We start from the raw sequence: 27,912 nt of genomic DNA, 5'->3' as shown, positions 1-27,912 counted from the left end.
CTCACATGAGGTTTAGAAAGCACAGAGAGAGACTCCACTTTCACTTCCAGATACAAAATATATACTCCAAATGCATGCCTCCAGGGACCCCCGTCCTCCAGCCATACCCTACCTGCCTTTAGTTACCACTCAGATGATCCCTCTCAGGGGGTTAATTCACTGACTGGGTTAAGGCTCTTATAACCCAGTCATTTCTCCTCTAAACCTTCTTGCATTGTCTCACACGTGAGCTTTTGGGAGACACTTCACATCCAAACCGTATCACATGGATGGTCCACCAGGGTCTCAAGTCTGCCCTTAGTGTGCCTCAGCCCATCCTGAGTGGGAAGAGCTAGTCCTTTTCCAAGGGGTGCAGTGTGGGGAAGCAAGGGCTGCTGGGTCCCACCCCACACCAGGGTGATGGAGTTGAGGTGGGGCCAAGTGTCAGGAGCCACGTGGGAATGACGATGGAGTGGTAAGCGTTTGGGGCAAATGGAGGAGGTTCCAGGGAACTTCGGTAAGCAGCATTTTTGTGTGGGCAGGGGCGAGAGCTGTAGCAGTGTGGCCTGAAGACTCCGGTGACCCCTTCTAGGACAGTGTGAGACCAGGTTAGACAAAACCCAGGGCAGTGTCAAGGACTGTTTCCTTCCTACTTGCTCACTAATTTGTTGTTTGTTTGTTTGTTTGTTAGGGCCCTTCCGGACCACCAGGAGACAAAGGGCCCCCGGTACAGTATGCTTTCAATAAGGGGCTGGGTTTCTACCAGAGGAATTCTGCTGTGATCAAAACAATTTTAAATGATAGGCACCAAAAACTAAAGTAGTTCCAGAAAATTCCTAACATTAAGTGGTGCAGACTCTCCAAAATATGAGCACTGGCCTGTGGGATGGGATGGGACGGACGTGGATTGGGTGGAAAGGGGCTGGATTGTCTGATCCATCCTGCCTGTTTCCAGTTGGGCAAATGAGGCTGGCTTTGCTCCTTGGCTCCTCTTCATCACAGAAGGATGGCCACAGTTTAATTAATTTCATCAAATTGCCAAAGGAACGGATTTTGAATTCTGGCTTCTGGCTTCACTCCCCTCCAGTCACAGGTCCACGAACAAATGAGGGGGTGTCTCTGAGTCTGCAGCATGGGTGAGGCAGACCCCTGAGCTAGGTGCAGAAATGATGGGCTTATTTTATGCCAAAGCAACTGAGAGCCCCCAGGAAGCACCTGTCCTCATAAGTAGCAGCCAATGACCCTGTGGTTGTGCCTGCATTTCCCGGGTAAATGAGAATTGCCAACTCATTCATTAGAAGAAGAACTATCTTTTCATACCTGGGATGATATTGCACCTTTGGTCATGTACACACATTTTAAATGTTGTTCATTCATATAATTTCTGTGATTGAGAAGGATAGGGATTTTTATTCCCATTTTTATAGATGAAGACATTGAGGTTCAGGTTTATTAACTGATAGGCATGCCATTCTAGAGCAAGCTGTTGTAAAGTAGAGGTAAGGAATACGGGGCTCCAGGAGGGCTGAGTGTAAGGGGAGGCCTGTGGAGGCCCTGGAAGAGGCAGGGTTAGCTCCTGAGCAGCAGGTAGTGTAAGTCTTGCTGGTAGGAAGAGCTGATTTCCATTTGCTGATATATTTAGGGAAAAGTATTGTGGGAAATGAGATCCATAAAAAAAGATATCTGTACAGTTTTCTGACGCTGTTCAGAAATTTTAAATGGAATGGGACGGCCTTTCTTGTTAGAAGTGGGGAATGTCATGTGGACAGAGCATTATGCTAGGCACAAAGACACTTGTTCAGCTAATTAACATCCCCAGGGCTGGTTACTCACAGGATATACAGGGGAGAGCTGGGATTCACACTCAGGCCCGGGTCACCCAAGGAGCTGTCCTTTCCACTTAGAAAAGGAGCCTACAAAGGGGGCATGCGTCTTCAGGCTCAGAGTGACGGCTTCCTGAGAATCCTGTGTGTGGAGCACTTCCGTCTCCACATGAGCTGAGCAGGGTGCTTTTGGCACATGCATTTGAGATGCCAACAGGCTATTTGTGTAATGAGAGTCGACTATTGCCAAGCAATGTGGGGCCTTATTTGCTTACACTTTGGGATGTTTTCTCTTCTTTTCATCAGGGATTGCGAGGCTTACCTGGATTTCCCGGCCCCCAGGGACCAGCTGGCCAGGATGTAAGTAAAGAGAAATGCCATGGGCTTAGTCAAGGCTTTTAGAGGCCCCTGGACGTCCATCTTCCACCCTTTCCTGGCCTCCTTTAACCATGTGCCAGCTTGGTAGCTCAGTCAGGATTTCTAGAAATCCCAAGGTCTTTATCTATAGTCCTTTGCTCTTATGTTTGTGGCTTATAGTTTTGTGTGTCCAGTTTTCTTTCTCATGTTTGTGCTCCCAGGTCTCCCCCAGAAATGTCTCCAATTTCTTGGCCAATTTCTTACAGAGCTGGCCAGTTAGTTCTGCCTGGATTGGGTACTACCTTCTTTGGACTTCTTCCTGACCCTCCCCTGGAATGGCCCTTTCCCTTCCAGGGGACCTCACAGGTGTGTCTGTGCACCTGAGGATGTGTCACTTCCTACTTTGTGACAGTAGCATCCTCTTACATTTGTTATCTGTCTTTTGCTCAGATAGATCTGGGCTCCAAGGGTCTGCTTGTCTGTAGATCCCTGATAACAGCGTGCCAGGCACAGAAGGTACTTAATCCATATTGGTTGACCTTGCAAGTGAATGACAACCCTGAGTTCTTAGGGGAGAGAGGCCCAGCATGAATAAGCAATAGCATTCACTGCTCAAGTGAGTGCTCAAGTGTGCTCAGGTGTGCACCCTTTCCTCTCTGTCCTTTGAGTTACAATCAGGAGCAATAAAGTCCTCTTCTCTTCCTTGGATTCTATTTCAAAAAATAAGGTTGCTCTCTGATTACTGATTCCAATATTAAAATATAGCTCCCCCGCCCTAGCATTATGTTTTTTTAGCTGACAATAGAAGGACTTTCTTTTCCAAAGCCAGTCAGTCCCTCCCCCTGTGTTTGCAAAAGGATTTTCTGTGTGTGTGTCGATGTGGGAGGGAACTCATGCACATGTGCTTGTGCATGCATTCTCTGTGTGTGCGAGTTTGTTTTAATTTCATGTTTACAGTGAGGTTACAGGAAGGGTAGCTGTCTGTCCTAAGTGTTGGACACTGTCACTACTTTCCTGGGAAGCTCTGAATATTCAAACTGAACTTGGAAACCATGCATTTTCATTTCCATTGGTGCTCATCTTCAGAGTTGGGTGATCATTTTTTCCTACCATATTACCGTGGCAGAGACTGAGGCTGCAGAGGGGGTGGGTAGAATAGGTCAGGATCATGTGCTCATCACCCTTTACCGTTTCTCTCCTTTTTCTCATAGGGTGCACCAGGGAACCCAGGAGAAAGAGGGCCTCCTGGAAAACCCGTAGGTCACCTGGCCATTCCGGATGAGTGTTGACTGTCAGAGCTCCAGTGGGAAATAAAGCGCAGCCCAGAAGCCTCAAGAGACTTAACAAGGGGTCTTTTCCACAGCTGTGGGCCAAGGGAACAGATAGGGGATGCTGTGACACCCAGAGATAAGTCACACTGGGGAGTGTCGCCAGTTGTGCTTATTTTCAGAGCCAAAGTGAGAGCTAAGAAGAGGGGATGTGAGCTGTAGCTATGGGTTCAGAGTTGGTGCCAGAGAGCTTGGCCCAAGGGAGGGGCGGCACGTCTCTCTCGCCCTCCTGTAGTTTCTCAGTGGTGCCTCCCATCAGGCCATCCTGAGCACAGGCCAGCAGGTCAGCAAGCCCTGGGATGCATTTCTAGGGGTCTAGCCTCCCAGGGCTTGGAATAGGCCAGCACATAATACAAAGGGGGCCTGTGGTGAGGAGATTGACAGGACCGTCATCTATTGCTAATTGCTAACTTGCCCGTTTCCTACTCCTCGGCTGGGTTGCCATTTGGCACTTTTCAGAGTGGCAGAAATGTTCTTCTTTGCCTCACATGACAACAGTAGGAGCTATGGAAGCTGAAGCAGGTGTGGACCGCCTGAAGGCCGAGTCCTTGGCAGTCTGGCTGCAGAGCAGCCATTGTCCCACAGGTGTCCCTGGGCCCAGCACCCTCATCTTCTGGGGTGACTTCTGAGTGAGTTACAAGTGCCAGAAAACCCCCGAGTTTTAGCCAGATAGCCAAGCATGGAGGCCTTGCTTCCTGGAGGGAAGGAAACACAGGATGAGCAGTCGGGGGAAGGCAGCTGTGCAGATGTGGGAGCTCTGGGAGGGGCTCCTGAGGAAGGAAGAGAGGGTGGCCACTGAGACTGGGGAATTGCAGGCCTCAGGAGTGAGCACACAGTCTGGTTTCAGAGCCAAGATGGATGCAAGAGGCTACTAGTCTCTTCTGCAAGCCTGGCTGCTACAGGTTTCAGACAGGGGCCTGAGTTGGTGGGCACAGCAGAGACTAGCTCAGGGACAGGCTGGTCTGAAAGCCAGAAAGTGCCTCCATGCCTGGCTATCTGGCTAAAACTCTGGGGTTTTCTGAAGCCTTCTGAAGGGATGAGCATAAGGTCTTGTTTGAGGCTGGGGACAGCTTCACCTCTCCTCTGTGGAGTCAGCTTTACATCAGGTAAGCCTCATGGAAGCGAGTACTGTGTGCAGCGGGAGGTCCTGAGGAAGTGGGTGAAGAGCAAGAGTCAGACCAGAGACCAGCAAGAGTTTAAGTGATGCCTGCCACACATAGACCTCGACGCCTCTATGCAAAGAGAATTAAGTTGACAGAGTCAGGCTGTCAATGTGGGAAATCATGAAGGTCTCTCAGCTGATCACCACAGAGCAGAGGGCTACAGAGGGAGGGATGGAGAGGGAGAGACAGGCCCACAGAGTCAGGTATAGAAATGCAGAGAGACAGACAGACATGGAGAAAGATAGACAGAAATCAAGACAGAAAGAGGGAGAGAGAGAGAGAGGGAGAGAGAGAGAGAGAGAGAGAGAGAGAGAGAGAGAGAGAGAGAGAGAGAGGCAGAGAGAAAGAAAAAGAGCAAGCACAGAAAGGCTTAGATGCAGAAAGAGAAAGAGGTTTTCTTTGGACCACCTTTAAATTCATGGAACCTGCTGCCTCCAAATGGCCCCAAGGGTGGTGAGTGACACTCAGAGTTCTGGCCTCACTGATGAGAGCTGTCAATGTGTCAGGGTCCCCAAGACCACCCTCAGAGATTTTCTGGAACTGACAGAACTTAGGCAATGGTTATGCCCGTGCCTATATACCCATGCCTCATCAGGGTGTGAGGATGCGGATTAGAATCGGCAGAGAAAAACGTGTATAGGAGAGTTTGCAGGAGAGACTAGACAGGGGCTTCCTGCGATGCTCTCTGAGTGCCAACTATGCCTAAGCCTCCCAGCTGCCGTGTGTGACGTCTGCACCAGGTGCTGCACCAGAGCTCTCCTAGGCCTTAGTGCCCAGTGCTTTTACTGGGAGTTGGTCGTGTAGACGTGGGGTGCTCACATGACTGACCCTAATTACTCAGCCTCCAGCCTCTCCAGAGGTCAGAATGATGCTGTGTGGCCAAGGTCCCTACCATAAACCACCTTGTTAGCATTGACTGCCTGCCTTGGCCAAGGCCCTGGGTAAACAAAGATGCTCTAACCAGGTAGCACAGCCTGAAGGCTGAGAGGTGATACCCAGGGACCAGCCAGGAGCCAGATCTTTCTTTGGAATGTCCAGGGTTTAGACACCCAGGCCTGCTGTGTTGGCTCTTCCTAACACAGTTGCCCATCCTCAGTGGGTGGAGAAAGTGACTTGCAGATCTTCCATGGCAGCACCCACCTGGGGAGAAGCATAGAATCCTGTGCCAGGAATCCTCATGCCCATGGTTATTGTCCTGCAAGCGGAGGCTGCGGTGGGGTTCTTGCCCCAGTGGTGGGTTAAGGAGGGCCTATAAGGTGAAACCTGTCAGGATGAGGAGAAAAGCCCACAGGGGTGTGTGTTCAGCTCATGTCTGGCCTTGGCCTGATCCCATGTGGAGTCTAGAGCATGGACAGGGCCTCAGAGCTGCCCTGCCTTCAGTAAGGCCTGCCCTTGGCCTCCCCAGGCCGGTCACTGGCTGTGTGACTGACCTCCCTCACGTTTCCAGCCAGCACTCACAGCACCAAGGGGATGGCACACCAGGAGTAAGGAGGGTCCAGGTGGGCACAGACGGGTCTTCTAGAGCCAGACACTTCACGCCACGTCTTGTCTCAAGCCATTGGGCCTAGTAACAATCCATAGTGACTTCTGGGAGGCAGAAGGGACAGGCTATGGACCATTTCGTGTCCACCATCCTAAGGTCAGTGCTCCTTCACAGCCCCATTCCTACATACCTTCTGGAGGCCGCTCTTGTGAGTTTTGGAGAAGTTGGTCAAAGAAAGACCTTAGTGAAGCCACCTGCAGGACCACACTGTACACTGGAAACTCACCCATTTCTGATGACTTGTGCCTTTTTCTCTCCTCCTGTGACAAGTGTCCAGCCACATTGTCTAATAGGGCTCATTCTCATCATATAAAACTCTCAAATGTAGTGTAAAAATACCCCAGATAATACAATGCTGGTAACCTAGAGATGTCCCAGTGTGAACAACTTGAACTCCTGCTATTGTGACCTTCCCAGGGAAACATGTAAGGCTTCAAAATAAAACCTTTCCCTTTTGAATTAAAGTTCTAATCTATTACATGGCCAAGCTTGGCCTTGCTCCAGAGGGCCTGTCCCCAGTGACTAAAGGGCATTGACCTTGTGTTTGGTGACTGCATGCTCAGTGGGTGCTCATAGCAGTGCTATTAATTTCTTCAGCCACCTCCAAGTCAGAGTGACCCCAGTCCCCTTCTTGCAGCAGCCCAGAGAGTTGGTGTCTTTACTGAGCACATCAGCATAGAGAACACCATGAGCATGTTTCCAGCCACCCCACTCATCATCTCACGCACACCGAGGTTACCACCATCAGATGAGTTGTGGGTCCCAGGATGGGAAGGAAAACCCAGGGTATCAGGAAAGGGGGAATAGCCAGAAATTGGCTCCAGCTGTCCCAAGCTGCCAGGCGACTTCCAATTCACACACCTGGATTCCAGCATATTCAGAAGGAATCACACACCATGAGTTCAGCTGTGTGTCCCCCTTCCCAGGTTGCAGGGGACAGAAGGCAATCTTGCCTCTTCTGGGCAGGTTCTCCAATCCTCCTTTCCCAGAATTTGAAGTTCTCAAAGTAGCATGCTCATCTCCAATTCTTACCTAAGAGACTCTTCTTCCCTCCAACATCTGCCTTTCCTTTCCTTTTTCCTCCCTAGCCTTGCATGCCCTACACCAAAATGTGAAAGGAACCTTCATGCTGTCTCCCGCTCCAGGCTGGCACAGTCATAAAAGGCCACAATCCAACTCTCAGGGCTTGAATGTGGATTCAGTAATCTGCAGCTTCTTACACATCGTCAGAAGCTTTGTAATGACCTTTGAGTTCTGAAGTCTCCTTTCCAGAATTAAAGATTTCCAGCCTGAAATAGGAAAGAAAGTTTAAATTGCTGTTAACCTGTGAGAGCTGAAGACTTTGGTTTAAATTCACACTAGCTGTTAGTTACTGAGAGCAGCTGCTGTTGCCTGTCTGGGAAATCCGTAACACAAGAGTGCAGACGGTACCTGTACGAACAATCAGATTTTGATGCGGGTGAAGAGGAAGGAACACTGGCAGAGGAGAAAGGGCCAGTGGAAGGAGACTGGGGACCTGAAAGGCTGTCATTTAGACATGGTCAGGGTCAGCAGTCCCAGCTGGCTACCTTGGAAGGGTCATCTTTGGGTGGCTTTGGGCTGGGGACATTAAATGGGCCATTGTCTCCTATGCATGCACAGATGTGTTATGAGTTAACACCTTGAAAGCCATTCACTTTCTGGAGATGCATGAAATGTACTGTGTGTACGCACATATGTATGTATGTATTTTTTTTTTTCTTCATTTTGACAGGGCCTTTCTTCACTACTGTCTCCAGGGGACATAAATCTTTTGGTTAAGGTAAAAGCATAATAAATGTGCATGAATGTTGAAAATGGTGATGGGGGGTTTTGGCTATCTCAGTAATTTTCTCTGAACACATAAATGCTCTGCTATTATTGTTAATGCTATCATTTCACTTGTGCCCTCTGACGTGCTAAAATCCATATTATCCAATGTGGAAGCCACCACATGCATCTATTTAAGTTTAAACCTGTGAAATACAATTAACACACAGGTGCTTTGTCACACTAACCCCTTTCCAAGCACTTACTGTCCATCGTGGCTGGAGGCTACATCATAGGGCAATACAGACATGGAGCAGAAGGTTCTGGACGGGACTAGCTAAGTGCTTGGTATACACCTCTTATTTCACACACTCTGTGACACAGGAACTACTCAAGTTCTCTTTCATGTAAGAGACTTGAGATACCTCGAGGGTCTGTTAATAAAATAGACTACTGGGGTAAAGGTTGGCTTTAAAGCCTACACGGGGTTGCCTTGTGCTCTGATCAGGGCCTGCGGCAGAGGCACACAGCTTGTTCATGGTCCTGCTGGTGCAAGGGCCAGAAGTACAGGTTCAGGGTGTAGGACACAGCTGCCAGGCTTTCAGCTGGGATGGGTCCAGACTTGGTGTAGTCACACCTGGTTTCTAGAACCACAATTGCTTTCCCTGTGAGATGCAAAGGATCTGAGAAATTGAGCATAACTCAGCCAAAGTTAAGTATAATCCCAGCTGCAAAGAGCAGGACATGGCTAGAGTCCTCCATGAAGCATCACAGGGTGCCCCGTGCCTGGCCAAGGCCTCAGGTGTCAACAGTGAGGAGCTGGAGATGTGCAAGTGTGCAGAGAGGAGAAGGGGAGATTCATGTTGCAGAAGGACAGCGGTGTGCAGGAACCTTGGCTGTCTCTCCAAGCCCTCGTCTAACTCTGGGGAGGTGTGATCCTGGATTTGGGGAGGTGTGGCACTGGATTTCTTGCAAGTGATCCTTACCTCATTCCTTATATTCTAAGAAACACTGGAGGGAAACAAAAGAAAGCAAGAACCTCTTCATAAGTTTGGGACTTTCAGCTCCCTACACACTGAGATGTCTTCATGGAAAATTATACACTTCATTAAAAAATGAGTGGTAGCACAATAATTATTGATTTTTATTGACAAGAGAGAGTTTTTTCCCACTGGCAAAGACTTGACAAGAAATCAGTATCTATCGATTAAATCCCTTGTTTATTACAGGATCCTGTTAACCTACATCATTTCTCATAATTCAGTCACACTGCATCTGCCCCTTCTCCCCTGCAGCGATATCAACCATATTATTTATGCCAATAATGACAGGAGTGAATGCTGAGGATTAAGCACAACACCTCGGGGCTAGACATCGAGACAGATACGTTGTCAGTAGACACTCCCCAAGTGCACGGGCTGCAGCTGGGTTCATCTAGGCTGCTGAAACCTCAGAAGGGACGTGGGCACCTGCAGTCAGGGTGACCCCGGAGACTCCCAGCTCCCACAGTGCTCTGGGCCTGGAAACCTGTAGCAGTAGCCTGGTGGGTGGGTGTGGCCAGGCCTGCAGAACTCTTCTGCTTCCTCTGCTTGCAGCCAGCTGCTGCAGATGTAATACTGTGGGTCAAAGCCTGAGGTCTAGTCCAGGTGACCAGTGGCAGGTCCTCCCTGCTGAGAAGACAACTTTTAGTACAGAATATGTACCTCTCAGAGAGTTTTATCACATCCCATACCTCATTCTGCTAGTTGGAAATCTGGCTGGATAGAATATTTATCATCTAAGAGTCCCTGTTAAATGGACTTCCATGGTTGGGTCTGTGCCCAGGGAGACCAACTTCAGGATGTCTCCTTTAGACATCCCTGGCATAAACATCATTCCATTCAGAACTCACAAACAGCTCTATGGTGTGTTCTGTTACCGACTGCATTTTACAGATGAGGAGGCTGAGGCCCAGGTGGGTATGTTGCTAGCACAGGCCACAGAGCTGTAAAGGAGAGCCAAGACTCCCACCCAGCACAACCAGCTGCACATCCTTTGCACATAACCTGTCTGCTGTCAGATTTCATCTCTGCATGAACCAGGACTTCCTGGCAGCTATCTGTTGAAATACAGGCAGCTACCAAGTTCCTGCCTGTCGTCTAGAGATTTTGAGATGTGAACTCCACAACTCTTTGGTAGGAATATTGTAGTAATGATTCAGATGCCCAGCAAGAGTTGGATGAGATGCCCTGGAGATGATCTCTGCTCCTGGAAGTGAAGCTTATTTTTTCCACATAACAGCCCCATTCTCCAGGTGGTAGGCAGTTACTGAGAACTTATTTACTTGTCAGTCTGCACTGCACTGAGCACATTGCTGACTATAATGACACAGCTGGATTTGCTTAAAATGTCTCAGACAAAAGGAAGGAGTAGAGATTAGAAGATGCCCAACATCTTTAGACTAGATACAATGAACTCTGAACCATGCTGGGCACTTTGCACACATTTTCTAATTTAAATTTTCAGAGTTTCCTAAAGTAGGAGAACAGTGCTCATTTACAGATGGGGAAATGCTCTCACAGATTGAGTGACGGCCCTGAGTTAACTTGGTAAGCCAAGGTGTTTGGAGCCAGTATTGATGACCCAGGGTGTTTAATCTGTGAATGGGGCAAGATGGCATTTCTCGGGAGGAAAATAATAACTGAAACCAGAATGACACACGCAGCAGCTAAAATTCACTGTGTTCCAGGCATGGTGTCAGATATTTTCCATTCGTTGTCTCACTTGTCATGGGACTTTATGGTCCCCACATCACATATATAAGGAGACTGAGGCTCAGAGAGAAGCCAGGACACCAGATGGACAGAGGTTTCTATGAGGTCTGGACAAGCCCACCTGCTTGGAAACAGGACTCTCAGGGAATTCAGAAAAAGTGTGAAATGCTCTCAGAAGAGGGCATTGTGTTCAGGAGTGATGGGGGGGCGGGGTCCCAGGAGCCAGAGAGAGTATCACTAGGACTGTGGGTGGCACCAAGTCTCACCCTGTGCTCACTGAACAGACTGGGACAGGAGGCCAATTACAGGTTCCTCACCAGTACACAGGGGCTGCTGGTAGGTCTGGTCTTCAGGGGATTATTTCACATAGTGTACAGCTAAGGCAGACCCAGTCTGCCTTAAATTACAACAAAGAAAGAAGACTTTGTATTGCTCATATATAACTTCCTGATACTATTTATCCGTGTTGCTGCAAAGAAATATTCTCCATCTCCACCACACACTCCAAGACCAACCTAATCTCAGTGGCCAAAATTCTTGCTGTCACCAGGCTAGTTTTATTCCCTCTGTCTATCCAACCACCCATCCATTTACCCATTCATTATCCACCCACCCACCCATCTATCCATCCATCTACCCACCCACCCATCCATTCATCTGCCCCTTTACCTACCCATCCACCCATCTACCCATCTACCCACCCACCTGCCAGTTGTCACAGGGTTTCACAGCTGTATCTCATTTTCAAGTTCTATAGGAGAACATCTAGGAATAGGTGAGTTCTTCCCTGCTCTGCTCCTTTTCTAACAATCAAGAGCAACCCCAGTCTTTTTCATCTTATTTACCTTGCTTCAGAGCCCCAATAATTAGCATTCCTCACTTTCCAAAAAGATCCCATCAGCCTCTCAGAGCACCCACTGAAGGAAGATGGCACGAGACTCCAAAAGTTCAGGTAGTTCATTGATCAATCCATTGGTGCTGGTTGGGCTGCCTGATTCATTCATTCACTGAACTCATGTACAGCGGAACACTATTTGTCATGCTCTGGACAAACAAAGAGAAGATGACTCTTCTCTGTGCTCTAAGCACTCCCGTTTTCTATTTTGCTTGGTGGGGAAAGGACGGAGTCCTAAACAGACACTTGGACGTTGAGACAAGTGCTTCGACTCTGGGACCCTTCTGATGATGAGCTGCCCCTGTCCTGAGGCCACCAGGAGGGCTTCGTGGAGTAGGAGCCTTCTAAAGAGTCTTCAAAGACTAAGTGGAAGTGGAACAAGTAAAAGGAGGGTGGGCTGGGATTGCTTCTGTGCTTGAAAACCTTGAGGAATGCCGTTACTGGAGACGGCGCCCCACTGAGTGTGAACACTCGTACTTCCATATGCCTTTTGCCTTTGCAACTATTTTTTCAAAGAGGGAGTGACCAAGTGAATAGTGAATGAATGATCACAGCTACATGCACTGGGAATTCTCTCTTGGCACCATTCTCATGACTGACTTGTGTTATCTCATTTAACTCGTTGTAAGGAGGGGAGGAAGAGGCGAGGGTTAAAGAGGAGGGACTGGGGGAGGTGACTGCCTCGTGTGCCCAGGAGCAGGTGAGGGTGAGGCCAGTGAGGGGGAATGCTGTGCTCCAAAGTGGAAGACCGACCGGTGACACAGACAAATCAGAAGGCATACTCCCTGGGCCGACAGAACTTTAGATTTCCTCCAGGGACAGCATTTACCTGCCTCGAAGAAGTAAAACGAGCCCAACTCCAGAGAACAGTCACTGAATGCCCTCCTCGGGCAAAACATAATGCTCAGCCGGGTCAGAGCTCAGCTGTGTGTCCCAGCAGGAAAGTCCCGAGGGTGGGCGCCTGCTGCTCCTTTTTCTCCTCCTTTCTTCAGAAACCACATTCATTTGGCAGACAGGACAAAGACCTCAGCTCCCAGCTCCCAGCCTGTCTGACTCTAACCCAGGAACAGAGCCCATTTTTGTCAATACTAAATGCTTGTCTTAAATCTTCACTGCTATTTATTTATTTTTGTGCACAGGTCCATGCGTTTTGACATGGTTTTCTCAGCCGTGCTCCCAGCAGTACGACTGGCTTAAAGTAGGGCAGCAATGCAGACACTCAGCACTGAGATGCAAAGCTTTGATGCAGAAGTGTCTGGATAATGACTTGTTCCACCATTTTCTTTCCCATCTTTGCTGGCATCTAAAAACAAAGTCTCCATCCCGTTGTAGGAACCAGGGCCACTTTGCAAGTAACTCTCACTCATTTCTTCTCTCTTTCCTTTCTCAGGATGTGTGCAATGATTGTCCTCCTGGCCCCCCAGGCCTCCCTGGTATGCCAGGATTTAAAGGGGACAAAGGTCTTCCAGGAAAGCCAGGGAGAGAAGGCCCAGAAGGGAAAAAGGTAAGGAGAAAAGGGGGGACTTTGGACTTTGTCATTGCAGGTGGAAACCTTCTGGTGCTCCTGCCTTCTGAAGGACTGAGGCTGAGAGGGGTGAGAGGGAATGGGGGACACTGGGCTGAGAGGACAGAGCTACAGAAATGGTGGGAGGGCATCTGCAAGTCTTTGCCATTTTAAGGAAATGTTGGCCATGACATTCCAGGGCATGCGGATGCCTAGTCATTCACATCCAGTCATTCAGATGGTTCAGTCTGGAGCACAGCAGGCACCCATGGACCTCACTGGCCCCACTGAGCCTACCTCCTGCACACAGGGGACAGTCGCCCTCTTCAGGCCCTTCTCTCTAATCCTCCCTCTCTTCCTCCCCTCCTCTCTCCTTGCAATAAGTGTTAAGTGAGATAATACAAATGAGTCGTAAGAATGGTATCAGGAGAGAGAATGCCCAGGACATTTAGCTGTTATCCATCCCTTCTTCACTCCATCACTCCCTCTTTGGAAAAGAGAACTGGCTTTTATCCCTTTTCTTCACCATTCAACAACCATCAGCTGCCCACTAGGTACCACACCAAGGTAGGCCTCCAGATTCATAACGCCAGCCAGCCTGCCTTCCTTCCACCCACCCACCCAGCCACCCACCCATGCTTCTATCCATCTCTTTGTGACACCCTATTAAGTGTGTCCTATGTGACAGTGAATGTGTGGACACTGGGGAGGACTCAGAAGAGAAAAGCTGTTCTTGTGAATCTCATGGTCTGTTTCATGCAGAATGAGGGGTAGGTGGTTCCATGGGTGTATGGAAAATGAAATCTTGCAGTTTAGAAAACCAGTCCACAAAGGTAGAAGAGAAAGAAAAAAATATTAATAATGAGTAAGCAGTAAATCAGAGGTGAGAGCCCCACAGGTATCATTCAGAGATTGTAGAGTCAGAGCCTCACTCTTTACTTAGCCAAGCTGATAGACTGTGTAGTGCACATCCGTTCTCGAGATAAGCAGGGACTAGTCCTCAAGAGGTCGCATTTGCCACAATCTTCACCTAGTAACATATGGCCATCTGTGTCACTAGTTGGCCAGAAGAAAGGTAAACACCTCCCCTCTCTATAACAGGAGGTAGTTCTGCAACTTGGGGAGAGCTCTTACCACTGCAGGAATTGGGAGATAGAGCCATTATCTTTCTTGTTGACTTTATTCCAAAGAGATGGATCCTGGGTCCTTGAGAGGCACATTCCTAGATTATAAAGCTAGCAAATGCCTTCTATAGCTTTTACAAGGACTCGTGTACATTCTAAAGAGAGAAAGAACTCACAATGACAGCTTTGTAAAGTGAATGCTCCAAGATAAGAGATTGGGGAGGGTCTCTGCCTTGTTTTCTTTTTGAAAGTAGTGGGTTCATCCCAACAAATTCAGACATGCCTGGAATCCACTTCAGTCCATCACACCCCTTTTCCTTCCATCCTCCTTCCCCTCTCCCATTTTCCTTCCTCTCCTCTACTAGATTCCTTTCACTCATCTATTAATCTATATTTGACTGATTCTTTCTACCTATGCATAAAGATGAGTTTCTCCGTTGTGTATTTATATGTGCACATAACATGATTTTTAAGAATTTATTCTGCATTGCCTCCCTTTACCCGACCCTCCATTCTGCCTCTTGGTCTCCTTCTTCCAGGAGAGGTAAGTCTCTGTATGTAATTTGCATTTGCCCTTACATGGACAGATACAAATGCAAATGTGAATTTCCCCTTTGTTCTTCTCTGGGCCTTGAGCAGTATCCCTCTCTGCTGCACAGACCTGAACATGCCAATACGTGTGTGCATTAGGATGCCAGAAACTGGTCCCTAGACCTGGAACCCTGCAGGGAGATTAAATTCTAAATTCAGGGATTATAAAAAACTGATTCCACTAAGAATACTTGATTAAACTCTCTTGATGGTCAAGTCATCAAAAATAAGTATTGTTTTAATTTGCAGCATTTGTATCATGTGGGACAGTAAATGGACATGTTTGTCCATTTTTCCCTCCCTTTCCCCAGGCTTGCCTTTAAACACATCAAAAGACCATGATTGGGTCAATAAGATGTGTAGAGTTTGGGGGTGATGCCAGGAGTCTTCACCCCAGGAATTCATCCCCAGTGGCTCTTAGGGCAGCATCTCCAAATCACTTAAGGAAATCTTTAGGGAAACCCTGTCCCAAGCTCTCCTCCACAGGTCCCTTGCATCACCAGGGCAAGACAAGCATCACATGTTGATGAACAGAAGTGGAAACTCGGGCAATTCGGAAGGGCACACCGCTCCATGCCCACTCCTGGCAGGGCCTGGAAGGTGGCCGGAAAACCCCATCCTCCCACCTAAGCATCCCCCTTCAGAGCCAGGCAGCTGACATCCCTGGCATTACAGAGAAGGAAGACAATCAAAGCACATTCTGTGTGTGTAGCTATGCATGTACAAATGCATTAAAGCAGATGCCAACGCGCGCACACACACACATGCACACATGCAGGATGCTACACAACCCTGAAGCTCTTATCCCAATAGCCTCCTCCTCCTCTTACTATATCGGCTATCCCTCACGTCCTTCCAAATTTACCCAACAACAGACACCTACTTCCTCACAATGTCTGAAGGGCAGGAATCCAGGAGTGGCCTCTCCCATTGTTCTGGCTCAGGGTCTTCCTGGGTAGCCCTCGAGCTGAGGTCATCTCAGGTTCCATGTGGCAAAGACCTTTCCAGTCCAGCTGCTCTGTGGCTGTTAGCTGAGTCTCAGTTTCTTACTGACTGTAGACAGGAGGTCCCCTCCCTTCCTACATGAGCCTCACAGCAGAGCTCCCTGGTGAGAGCCAGGTGTCTTTACGCTGTAATCCCTGAAATGACACATCATCATCGTCCCTGCTGTGTTCTGCTGGCCACAGCCAAACCCTGGTACCAATGGGGCACTCCAGGGTGTGAACATGGGATGCAGGAGGCACTGGGCTCCCGTGGTTCCTGGCTGCCATACCCACAAGCCACAGTGGTGGTGTGCACACAATGGCATAGCCACTGTGCCTAGAGATTCTGGAGTCAGAGTTGGATGCAGGGGCATCCCATGGATCAGTGGTCAGGTCTGCAAGGTCTGTGGCTTCGTGATGACTCTGACATGGGCCCTAGACACTCATTCTTATTTTTTTTTTATTCCCCTTGGTTCCTGCTACAGGGAGATGCTGGGCCCCAAGGCCTGCCTGGGCCCCCAGGAGTAGCTGGACCACAGGTCAGTGAGACTTCATATATATCTCTATGTGTCCATTCTGCTCATCTTGCTGGTTCATCTAAGTTTAAGGAAGAGTGATGGCAGCTGTAGAGGAAATGTGGTCTTAAAATCAGAAACCCATGTTCCAGGCCTGATCATGTCACTGACAGTTGTAGTGACCTGGGGCAGCTCAGTTTGACCATGGAGCCCCAGCTGCTCACTTAAGACCCCCTAAGGGCTGCTCAGGATGAAATGCCTGAAGGGATTGCCATGTGTGGGGCCTGTTGGTTAAGGCACAAGCTTTGGGATCAGACACTCCCTTCACTGCCCACCACTGCTAAGGCTGCAAGCAGCTTCCAGATGTGTTAGAGCTGAGCATAGAACACATACACAACTTGGAACTCTAAAAAATATTAGGAAAGTGTATTGCAAATGCAAGTGAGAGTTATGGTCCTCGTGTGAGTGGGGAGGCACTCACTTAAAGCCAGCCCGAGCTCTGGATTCAGAGCCAGGAGGCCTCCTGGGAGGAGCGGGTCTGGTCTCAGCCACAGAAGAGGCAGGGATGCTCTCTTAGGCTGAGAGTGTCTTGGCTGCTGTTGGTGATGGTGGTTGGCTCTGAGAAGAGACAGCAGGGATGTTGTTGGCATGGGGGCAGGAGAAGGCGGGACATGTCCCACTCCAGTTCCCCCTCCTCATCAGTGGCACTCCCCTGGGGATGCTCTCTGGTGCCTAGTCACCTTGGTGCTACCCCAAACCATGCCCCAGTGCTCAGGGACAGCTGTGCCCTGTGCCTTTTCCCGTGGCTGGACGTAGCATGGCTCATCTGGTTGGGAGGCAGATTGTACTTGTCACTAAAAGAAGAGGTCAAGATGTAGGAGATGGAATCCCATCTCAGCCACACGGCACAGGAATGTTTCTCAACTTCTTCCCACTTCCTTCTTCATTAACTGGGAGTAGCCAAGAGCAGCGACCCAGAGGCCTGGGCACAGCTGGAGGCAGGATGCTCCTGCCCACACCTGGACTCTTGCAGGTGCTCAGTCAGTGCTATTGCTTCTTCCGCTCCTGGGGTCACACCTGTGACGGGGCCAGAGTGCAAGTGAAATCTTGGACATACAATGTAAGGGGAAGCCAAAAACCTGTCACCAATGCAAATAATACTTTAAGGCAACATTTTTAAATTTAAAATTAATGTAATAGTTTGATTAGGATTAACATAAAAACATTTAGAATAAAGACAGGATCCCACATTCCACTGAACATCTTTTCCTAATACAACAGACCGTTAAGATCCCTTTGTTTATTATCAGTTTAATATCTTGTCCATTTTGGATTCTTCTGCATTGATTTTTACTTTTCACAATATTGCATTGGAATATTATTCATCCTGGATACTGAGGCTTTTGGTAGCAAAGGTTGCTGCTTCTCTTTCCTTATTCTAAAAGTCCAGCCCTGGGAAATAATGCTGAAGAAATAACTGTTACTGTTACAAAGAAATCAAACCACCACCACCAACAACAAAAACATGTGATGTGGCCACAGCCAGACCCATGGTGAATCAGGATGGGATATATATCCAGGTCTCCTGGGCCCTAGTTGGCAGGTTAAGATGTGCAACATTTGTGATCCATAGACTTTGTGAGGATTTAGAGGATTTTGACAGCCAAGACCTATGCTTTAAAAACCACAGATATCAGGTCTCAGTGTGTGGAACAAGAGATTTTGCCCAGGGCAGTGCCTGCTTGGGAGGCGCCAAGGAAGGGCAGCAACATCCAATGTCTGTCACTCTCTCTATATTACCCTTCCTTTCTGGGGTCACTGCTAGAGGCTCAGCTCCTGCCTAGAGAATTCTGTGGGCCTGTAATTCCAGTTGATCCTTAAGTGCCTTTGCTGTCAGCTTCCTGGCTGCTGGGCTTGGCCTTTGTGAAGAGATGACCCTTATTCAGAGAAACAAAAGCAAATCAATAACACAGATGAAGAGTTTTCTCCAGAAAATATGGAGTGTTTTCTCCATCAGCCAAGGCCTACATGGAGGGCTGATGAGTTGGGATAATGGCTTTTTGTGTTTTTCCTTACAATTTGCCAAAAGGAAGGGCTTATTCTTTAAAATATTCTGAGAAACTGAAGAAAACTCCCATCAGTGCTGTATCTGAAAGACAGGGCTCTTGCTTCTCTACTCAGAGTTGATGGTGACCTTGAGCTGCCCTCAGAGTCCACCCTCCACAATGAGCTCTCCAAAGCTGCTGCGTGCAGCACACAGAGGGTCCTAACTCACTGCTTTACAGCATGGCCGCCTGCATGATCAGCAGTCCTGGGAGGTAGAGCTGTCATCCGACTTACAGATAAGTAAAGCAAGGTTTAGCAAGAGTACATGTCAGACTACAACCTGTAGGTAACACAACAGAGGTCTACCCTGCTGGTTTAGCTTCAGGACCCCACTAGTTAGCATTCCTTATACCTCTGTCAGCATCAGCACCAAGGACAGCTCCTGGCGTAGGACAATGAATTAGTCTATGTGACACTGATGATGTCCCTCCCTGTAAATAGCTTCTGCCCCTTATCACTATTTATTATTGGGCAAATGAGTCTCAGAGGGATTAATGGCTCCTCTGCATGCTCACGGGTTTGTGTCTTGGTTTCAAATACCTGCCAATTTCTGTGTTCTTCATTCAAACCATGCCACAGACCTCTGCTGCACTCATGAAGACAAAGATGACTTTGTAAACTCTGTTACTGAATCCCATTTACTGTATTAGTGACAGAGTTTTTGTGACCACTCTTAGCATCATTCTGTAACTGAAGGCCTTGTGTGTGTTTTCAAGAGGGCTTGGTTCATTTGTTTGTAGATATTACTAGGTACCTGGGAAGCAGCTTATCTAAGCTTTCTCTTGCAGGTTTGCAGCTGCCCTCTCTAGGAGTTGGGGCTGGGAAAATCAATGCCATGGTTAGTTACAGAGCTGCATTCTAGGGATTTAAAACTGCACCAAACACTGCCTTTAAGGCACAGGGTCTGGAAATGGTGGCTGTTGTAATTACAGTCCATGGGAGGAGGAAGAAGGAATGGGGTGGTATTCACAGGGAGGAACCTGAAAGCAAGTTCTTCTGTGATGTAAAGGCTCTCTCACATGGGGGTGATGATTATTCTATCCACCATGGAAAGCATTTCATTTTCTCTCATTGCACCTTCACTCACCAGGTAATGGGGTCTAGAGGGAGTCTGTGGTGGACCTGGAAACACTCTGAGGAGCAGAAATCCTCTCATGGAGGTTCTGGATGTTTCTGGGATGCAGAGATAACTGCTGCTGTTGGCACTGTCAGAAAGGGCCACAGGGTCCCATCCTGTGCACAAGCATGTGCCCCATGCTCTCTCCAGGGGCAGGCATCTCCCCCCACCCATCGCTGACTCCATCCTGAAAGACTGTCACCATCATCCCCTTAAACAGTTTCCTCCCAATCAGGAGGTATGGAGAAAGGTCAAATTTGCACTTTACCTTCTGGGGTCTGATGGAGGAGAAGACCAACAGGCTGATGAGCGACTCTCACAAAAGTCACACTGAGGGTAGAGGTCCTCAGAGTCTTGGGCCAGGCCTGGACTTGGAAGCCAGTAGCTCTCCAGCCAGCTTTGCCATTTGTTAGTTTGTGTAGCTAATTACTAATCATAGGACTTGGGCATATATTTGACTTCTCTGAACTTTAGGTCCCTCATCTATAAAAGAATGTGTATCCTAACACACAAAGAAAATAAGAGAACTAAATGAGAGAGATTTAGAAAGCACAGCTTGTGGGGGTGTTTAATACAGGCCACTCCTAGGGGGTCTCAGAACTCTTGCTCCAGTTGAACTAATATCAACCACAACAGGGTTGGGGGGAAGAGGGAACGACTTTAAGGAAGCTGACCTGTGGGACAAGTGCTAGCCTCTAAAAGCCACCAGGAGGAGGTGGGGTTTTAGTTGTGTGCAAGGGTTAGGCAGGGATTTGTCAGACAGTGAAAGGAGAAGCTTTTCCAGACAGTGAAATGGTATGTAAAATTCAGAGGCAGAATTTGCTTTGAGAGTAGCAGAGACTTATCCTTTGCCAAGTTTAGACCCTGGACTCAGTGGTTTGTAAACCCCTCAGAGAATCACCTGTTCACAAAGGCTGACATTCTCACAGAACCCCTAGTATAGAAGAGACCTCTAAATAATTAAAAATGTAATTTAAAAATTATAATTTTCTCATTGTTATTTATATTAATTTATAATCTTATTTATATTAATGTATAACTAAGTGTGATTAGAAGCAAATGGAATTGCTTTCCAAACCAGAAAACCTTTCACAAGGGGAGAAGAGAGAGAAAGATAATTTAGTAATGTATCTGCATTAAACCAGAGGCAGCAAGCACCCAGGGCCCCAGAGGCTGCAGAGGGGAAGGGGAGCTCATCTGCCCTGCACCCGCCCGCTGCCAGCAGGCTCTCAGGGTAACCCGTCCTCGGGGTGAGGACGCAGCCGCACTGTCTGTTGTGTGTGTTCACCCCAGATTTGCCCAGTAACTGCCATCGCCACCTGTGTTCGCCAGTTGGCCTTCTCCAGAGGAAAGAGAAAAGCCCCCTTCTTATGACAGGTGGTCTGCTGGGCCGTGGAGCTGGGCATCTGCCCAACTGAGCCTCCAACCCTCCCCCAAGAACTGAGAAATAAAACCGTTATCTTGCTGAATATATTCCAAAAAGGTCCCCGGAAAGACATTCCTGAGTTCCTGGATCATATTTCAGGCAAAAGACGCATTGAGCTTTGAAAAGGATTCACATGCATCTCAAGGAAGCAGAGAAGGAAGTCTCAGTGACAAGGTTTCTGAAGTACTCTACGGAAGGAAGGGGTCTTTGTTCTCTTATTTTCAACTGGAGGACTTAAGGCTTTCCCAGGGCTCCTCAGCAAACACCCTAAGAGGCCTGAACGTGAACTGGCAGTCTCCCTGGAATAAACATTCCAGGCACACAGGGTCGTTCACCTTTTTTATTGATTGTTGTACCCTGTGTGTGTAACAAGGAGCCTGACCTGTGGTCAGCATGTCAGTCAGCCTTCCTGACTACAAAGCTAGTGCTCTTAACATCATGGAACCCAAACCAGTGGAGATTAGTGGTCGGGGAAGGGTGGAGAAGGAACAGGAAAAGGGAGGAAGGTGAAGTGAGCCTGATCAGATATTCCCCCCATGAACTTCTCCTTACATATCTCTATATTACATTAATTTTAAAAAACTATAAATAAATGAAAGAAAGACTAGTAGAGGAGAGGAAATGGAACAGGGGTGGGAGAAGGAGAGAGAAAGTGGAAGTACTGGGGACTGAAGTGGAGTAAATTATGTTCCGTGCTTGAATCATAATTTCAAAATGAATCCCAATATTATGTATAACTGTAATATTCTAATAGTAAACAAACAGACAAACAAACTAGTAGGACCAAGCATCATGGCTTAGGGAACCTTCAGGAAAGTAACTCATCAGGGAGAGACAGCTGGGCTATTTGATAATTGGACAGACTGGTCTGGATTAGATTTCAGACCTTGCTTTTTTTTTAGCTGTGTGACCTCAGGTGAATGCCTTCACCTGTATGGTCTTCAGATTTTTTTTTTTATCTAACATTCTGTTAATAACCCCTATGTTGAAAAAAGACTTATTGGCTAAGTTAGAGATTGTAAACGTATTAAGTATTTTTGGTATCAGCTCAGGATATAAACAAAGGCATATATTTAATGAGATTTCATATGGAAAGCCCTGGCAGAGTGCCTGGTAACATAGGGGCTCTGTAAATGTCAGTCCCCTCTCTGGAAGGAAATGAGTCAGGCTTGGAGGTGGTTGTGTTTGCTTTGATCTTTGGCTGAGGTGGGCAGGGAGGCAAGACAACTGTGGGGATCCTGAGCCACTGACATTTCCATTGTTCCCAGGTGGGTGTTCAAACCACTTGAAAGCCAGACCAAGGACTGGAATTTGAAAGGAAAGCACTTACTTTGAGGCAATTGTCCTAAATGTCAGGGAAGCGGTGTGCTACTGGATGCCACCTCTTTTCATTGATTACAAAGCAGCATGCAGACGGTGCACCAGCTTTATTGATCTAGAAACAGTAGACATGATCACATGCAAAACTGTTGGAATAATGCTGTCCCCTACAAACCCATTTTACTCTCTTCTAAACAATGGCATTTAGCCTGTCACGGGCATTAGCTCACCTAACCACCCCCTGCCACCCGACACCCTTGGGGACGAAAGGAGGGAGTGTCCTCAGGTGGTCTTCCACCAGTGAACTGCTGTGGCCTGATGCCTCTGTGAGAGAACTGTGGGTCTGGACCCAGAGAACCCACACAGACTGCCCACCACCCTTCACTTACTGGATGAACTAATAGACCCGAGCGGGGGTGCGAGCTGCTCAAGACGCCAAGACAAGGAGCACTAGGAATGGAACTGGAGCCAAGAGCGACTCGCTGCCAAGGACTTATTTTACTGCAGAATGCATTATTTTAAAGAAACTGTAATGTTATATTTAATAACATTTTACCGAAATACATTTGTTAACACAGTACATGTAGATCCAGGATGAGTGACAGTTAGGACATTGGAACCTTTGAATGGTACTTTTATGGTTAGTCAATAAAAATATTTTTGATAGTTTACTTATTCTGAGTGTCTTGATGACATAATAATGAAAGGAGGGTCATGATGGTGATGGTGGTGACAATAATGATGAGTAGTGACAGGTGATCAGAGGAGAGTCATGATGGCAGTGGTGACAATGACTATGGTAGTGATGATGATGGCGATGGTGACAATGATGATGATGGTTAGGATGTTTATGATAATGGTGGTGAAGATGATGATCTGGTGACGATGATAAGACATGATGGTAGATAGTGGATATGGAGTGCCAACCCGAGCCTGTCACTAATCCAAGCACTTTGTAGATTTTAGGTCAGTTGATTCCCACAACAAAGATACCATTGTTATTATTCCCATTTAGAAGAAGGAGACACTCGGGGCACCTTGTCCAGTGACACCCAGTAAAGATTAAGGTGCAGAATAGCAAACACAGTGATCGCACAGGGATTTGTGCGCACTCCCTGCTCTGAGTTCTGTGTTTTCCACGTATAGTCTGCTTGTCTTCATGGGGTCACCTCTTTAATTTCTTTTTCTGATAGAAAAAGTCCACTACTCTGAGGACTTGAGTGGCTGCTCAGGGTCCCACAGCTCATAAGGAAAAGAGTGAGAACATCTAGAGAAGCCTTCCCCAGAGTCCAGGGTGCAGCGTCCCCATCTGCCACCTTCTCTTCTCCCCTTCTCCATCCTACGGCTGCTCTGCAAAGCTCACCAGCTGTTGGTCCTGCTCTTGCCTACTCACTCCCATGGCGCCCAGTTTCCTCCTGAATGCTTCTCGCTCCCCAGCCTGGACCCTCTAGCCCACCTAACAGGAAGCCACAGCTAAGACCTAGGGCACCCATACCTTCCAGATATCCAGTGTCTACAGCTAAATCCGGATTCAGGAGCTGACACCCTGGACCTTCACCAGTGGGACCCAGCCACCTTCCCAGACCCCTTCTTGGATGCCCCGCAATGGTACCCAAAACCCAGTTAAGCACTGACGCCAGCCACCCTCAGCCAGACCTTGTTTTATCTGCTGCCAGTACATCTGTTACCGAGGGAAACCTGTGAGGGATCCTTGAGAAAGGAGCGGAGGGTGGTGAATGGAGGCGTGGGGAGGATTTTCTTTTGCATTAGCTCCAATGAAAATCCTATTGACTTCTCTTTCCTTTTTTCTCTCTCCTTCCAAGGGGAGCCAAGGAGAGCGTGGTGCTGATGGTGAGGCTGGACAGAAAGGCGATCAGGTAGGGGACAGTGTCCTTCATGATGCATCACCTTGATGAAAGGTTCCTCCCCAGCGGCGTCTGGCCTGCTGTTCTAATGCCATCCCTCGCCTCCTCTTGCTGGCAGCGGGATGTTTACAGGGCGTTTGGACACCTCCCTCCTGGCCTCTCTGGCTCAATGTCACCTGCTCTTCCCACATTGCCTGAGGAGCACGCCTTCTTTTCCCTTGTTGTGTTTTGTACCTTTCTCAGGCTGCTTCCTGCTCCCTGAAGTGGTGGGCATTCCCAGGGCCATGCCCCTTCCTCCCTCCCCCGACCCCCCTTCCCTGAGCATGTGTGGTGTGACTCTCAAGGTACATGGAAATGCCCCCCACACCCTTCGCTCTGCCACTGCGCACCCAGGCCTGCTGCACCTCCTCTCCTAACGTGTTTCAGGATGGCACCACATTGACACCAACGTGCTGTCCTGGGCATCTGAGCACTGCCTGCCCCTTGTGCCAATCCGGTGCTCCAGGTGGGCTCCCTGCAGTGGCCTTGTTGCTGGTGGAAGGGCTCCTGTGCCTCTGCCCTGCAGCGGGCTTCCCCCTCACTCTTCATCTTTACTGTCCTCTGCCTCTCACGCCAGTGCTCCTTGGAAACCAGCCCCTTGCCACCACTGTCCCCAGCTCTGAGGCACCCAGGGAGTGAGGGACACATCCCTGTCCTCACCGGGCTGGCAGTGCTGCTGTGAGGGTCACAGGTGCAGGATAGGAGCTGCACTTGAGGGCGGAGTGAGGCTCTCAGCCAAAGGCTCTTCTGTATTTGGAAAATAAAATGTATTTGTCCGCTCCTTACCAGAATGCCACAGCAGGGGCCGTACCCCCTGACCAAGTGCTAAGTGGGCAGGGCATGGAGGTGCAGGGCAGGATACCATTTCCCACTCGGTGGTGTGTTTGTTCAACATTGTCACACTAGACTAAATGTTAGATGCCACACCGCACACCTTAACTCATGTGCCTCATCTGCATCTCACAGGAGCTTCCCTTCTGCTAGGAGAAATAGACTCCTTTCTGAAAATAACTGAAATATGACCACAGTATCCATGTCATAATATGATAATCCCAGTTGACTTTTATTAAGGAGCTAGGTAGGCAGACAGACAGACCTGGCTCTCCATATTCCTGTGTCTGTAGAACCAACCACCCCAAGATTGAAAATGTTAAAAAACACTTGCATCTGTACTGAACATGTACAGACTTCATATTATTACCTATGTAGTACAATACCTGTTTACAAAGCATTTACATTATATTCACTATTATTAGTTATCTGGAGATGATTTAAAGTATGTGGGGAAATATATGTGAGTTATAGGCAAATACTATGGCATTTTATGTAAGATATTTGAGCATCTGGGATTCTGGTATCTATGGGAGGGTGGGGGTTCCTAGACCAAACACACCCTGTGGATACAGAGCATCAATTTTGTGTGTGTGTGTGTGTGTGTGTGTGTGTGTGTGTGTGTGATGGAGCAGTACAGTATATCTATGCAGTAGAGAGTATTATAAAATAGACCCCTAGGTACCCAGTCCTCAGCCACAACCACTGTCACATATTATGTCCACTCTTGTTTTCCTGTTTCCTTAACTACTTCCCCATACCCGTCTCCTCACATTATTTTAAAGCAAATCCATTTCCAGGACATAAATGTTTCTGTAAACATTGTCAGTTACCTTTACTACCTATTGGAACACTAGCAATGTGTATAAAAGAGATCCTTTTTGTTGTGTCTTCACTGGATTATTGCCTGGAAAGTATATCCGAACACAGCAAAAAACTATTTAAATTCTCCATGAATTAACTCTCATGTTTCCTAGGGGCATCCTGGAGTTCCAGGCTTCATGGGTCCTCCAGGGAATCCTGGGCCACCAGTAAGTCCAACTCAAACCTCCTTCTCTCTTGCCCTTGACCTCTGAGCATATGCCAGTACTTACTGGAGATGGCATCCCACTGGACCTACCTCTTATTTTAAAAGATGGGCTGAAATCTCAATAGTGCCCAGGGATGAACTGAAATGGGAGAATACAGCGGCACTGGAGTGGCCCTGGTGGGCAGTATACTCAGAATGGGTTGGGGTCAGGGACATGGGCAAGGACTGATGAAGTCGTATTTCAAGATCAGGATCTCAAGTAAAGGCTTTCTTTTCATAGGATGGGTCCTATGGTGAAAGGCCCAGGATCAGAAAGTACTTACCTAAGCCCTGATTTTTCTGAACAGACTGCAATCTGTAACAATAGTAACAGCTAAAAATTCTTGTTGTTACTGTTCTAACAGTTCATACATTGCTATCCTCTGCACTTCTTATTCTGATGGCTACAACATGCACCATTTACTGGGCTTCCTAAGCAGACATATCTCTGCTCCTGCAGAATTATGGCCCTGATGTTGACCAATGACCTTAGCATTTCTCTTTTCCCTCAGTCCAGGCTGCCTCATTCTTTTTCTTTGTGGAACCCACTGTTTGAGCTCTTGTATCCTCAAGGGTAGCCATGGTGACAAGCAGTGGAAATTAGTGTCCCTGCCAAGCCCAGGAGCCCTGGGGTTCTCCATGAGGTTCCGTCTCCCAGACCTTGCCAAGCAGGGCCCTTGGTCATGCCTAAAATAGCACTGAAAGGGAACCCACTTTAAATAGGGAACAGTATATCACAATAGATTTTGAGAAGAAGGTTGGGTTAGGACTATAAAGTTGAAATATGTAAAATTAAGCTTGCTTTGTCTTCTAAAATGACACCCACTGACTTTTAATTGCAACTATATGTTCCCTATTTGAGCAAATCATTGTTTTATATGTCTTTTCAATGAAATCTTTTTTTTTCTTTGATGTTTTTAGGTATACATGACAGAAGGGTATATTTTAACATGTTATACATACATAAAGTGCAACCCATTTCAATTTTGATCCCATTATTGTGGTTGAACATGATATGGAGTTACACTGGTCGTGTATTCATATATGAGCATAGGAAAGTTATGTCCAATTAATTCCACTGTCTTATGAGAGCATGAAATGGCTTTTTAAAAATTTTTTATTTATTTTTTTCTTCATGATTAACTTCAAACTCATAAAATCTTTCTCAGTTTTTTGGAAAACCTACCTCAAATCTCAAATATTCAGCTCACTCCCCTTCTATAGTGTCTTGTGTTAAGACCCTTTTGAATTCCTCAACCCGGATCCTAACAGCTCTGCTCCTGCATATTTGTAAAGGATCTTTAGGGGATCCATCAATTTGCTATAATTAAACTTCATGGGTTTTACAGTTCTTTCAAGATTTGTATTTCTCTTAATAAAATGCTTTGTATTGTGTTTGAATGTTATGGAATTTTATAGCATGTGATAATCAGCAAAAGAAAAATCTGGCAAAGGTGGCTATACAATGGTTCCCAGGCACAGGCATTAGCAATTACAAAGAGGGACATTTGAGAGGGACCTATTTATTAAAAGAAACAGTTCCTTGGAGAACAATTTTCTATCATGACAACTGTAGCTTTCCTGTGCAACCTACTAGCTGAGGAATTCAGAAAATGAATATTGGGTTAAAGCTCCATCCTTACTTCATCTGAAGTCCATAGCATGTTTCCACTACAAAGGAATCCCTGCTCTCTCCTTTTTGGAAATTGCAGTAACTTGGAATCTGGCAACCATAGGAAATGACTCCTGACTTCTGAATCTCCTGCTAAGTGATAAATCTGAAACTCAGAGAC

General features: G+C 47.5%; 1 protein-coding gene across 1 annotated transcript in view; it reads left to right on the top strand.

The window, feature by feature from the left end:
- Col22a1 (collagen type XXII alpha 1 chain) overlaps positions 1-27,912 on the top strand; it is a 216,866-nt gene that overhangs the window by 143,986 nt on the left and 44,968 nt on the right. The window contains exons 40-47 of the mRNA XM_076836022.2: positions 671-706; positions 2,109-2,162; positions 3,371-3,415; positions 7,947-7,994; positions 13,020-13,133; positions 16,317-16,370; positions 24,139-24,192; positions 26,028-26,081. Of these exons, the coding sequence (XP_076692137.2) occupies positions 671-706; positions 2,109-2,162; positions 3,371-3,415; positions 7,947-7,994; positions 13,020-13,133; positions 16,317-16,370; positions 24,139-24,192; positions 26,028-26,081 (459 nt within the window). The remainder of the gene's footprint in view (positions 1-670; positions 707-2,108; positions 2,163-3,370; positions 3,416-7,946; positions 7,995-13,019; positions 13,134-16,316; positions 16,371-24,138; positions 24,193-26,027; positions 26,082-27,912) is intronic.

Source organism: Callospermophilus lateralis, chromosome 16 (assembly GCF_048772815.1).
Source record: "Callospermophilus lateralis isolate mCalLat2 chromosome 16, mCalLat2.hap1, whole genome shotgun sequence".
Classification (NCBI taxonomy): Eukaryota; Metazoa; Chordata; class Mammalia; order Rodentia; family Sciuridae; genus Callospermophilus; species Callospermophilus lateralis.
Note: the sequence above shows the minus strand (reverse complement) of the source record. Positions and strands in the feature narration are given on the sequence as shown.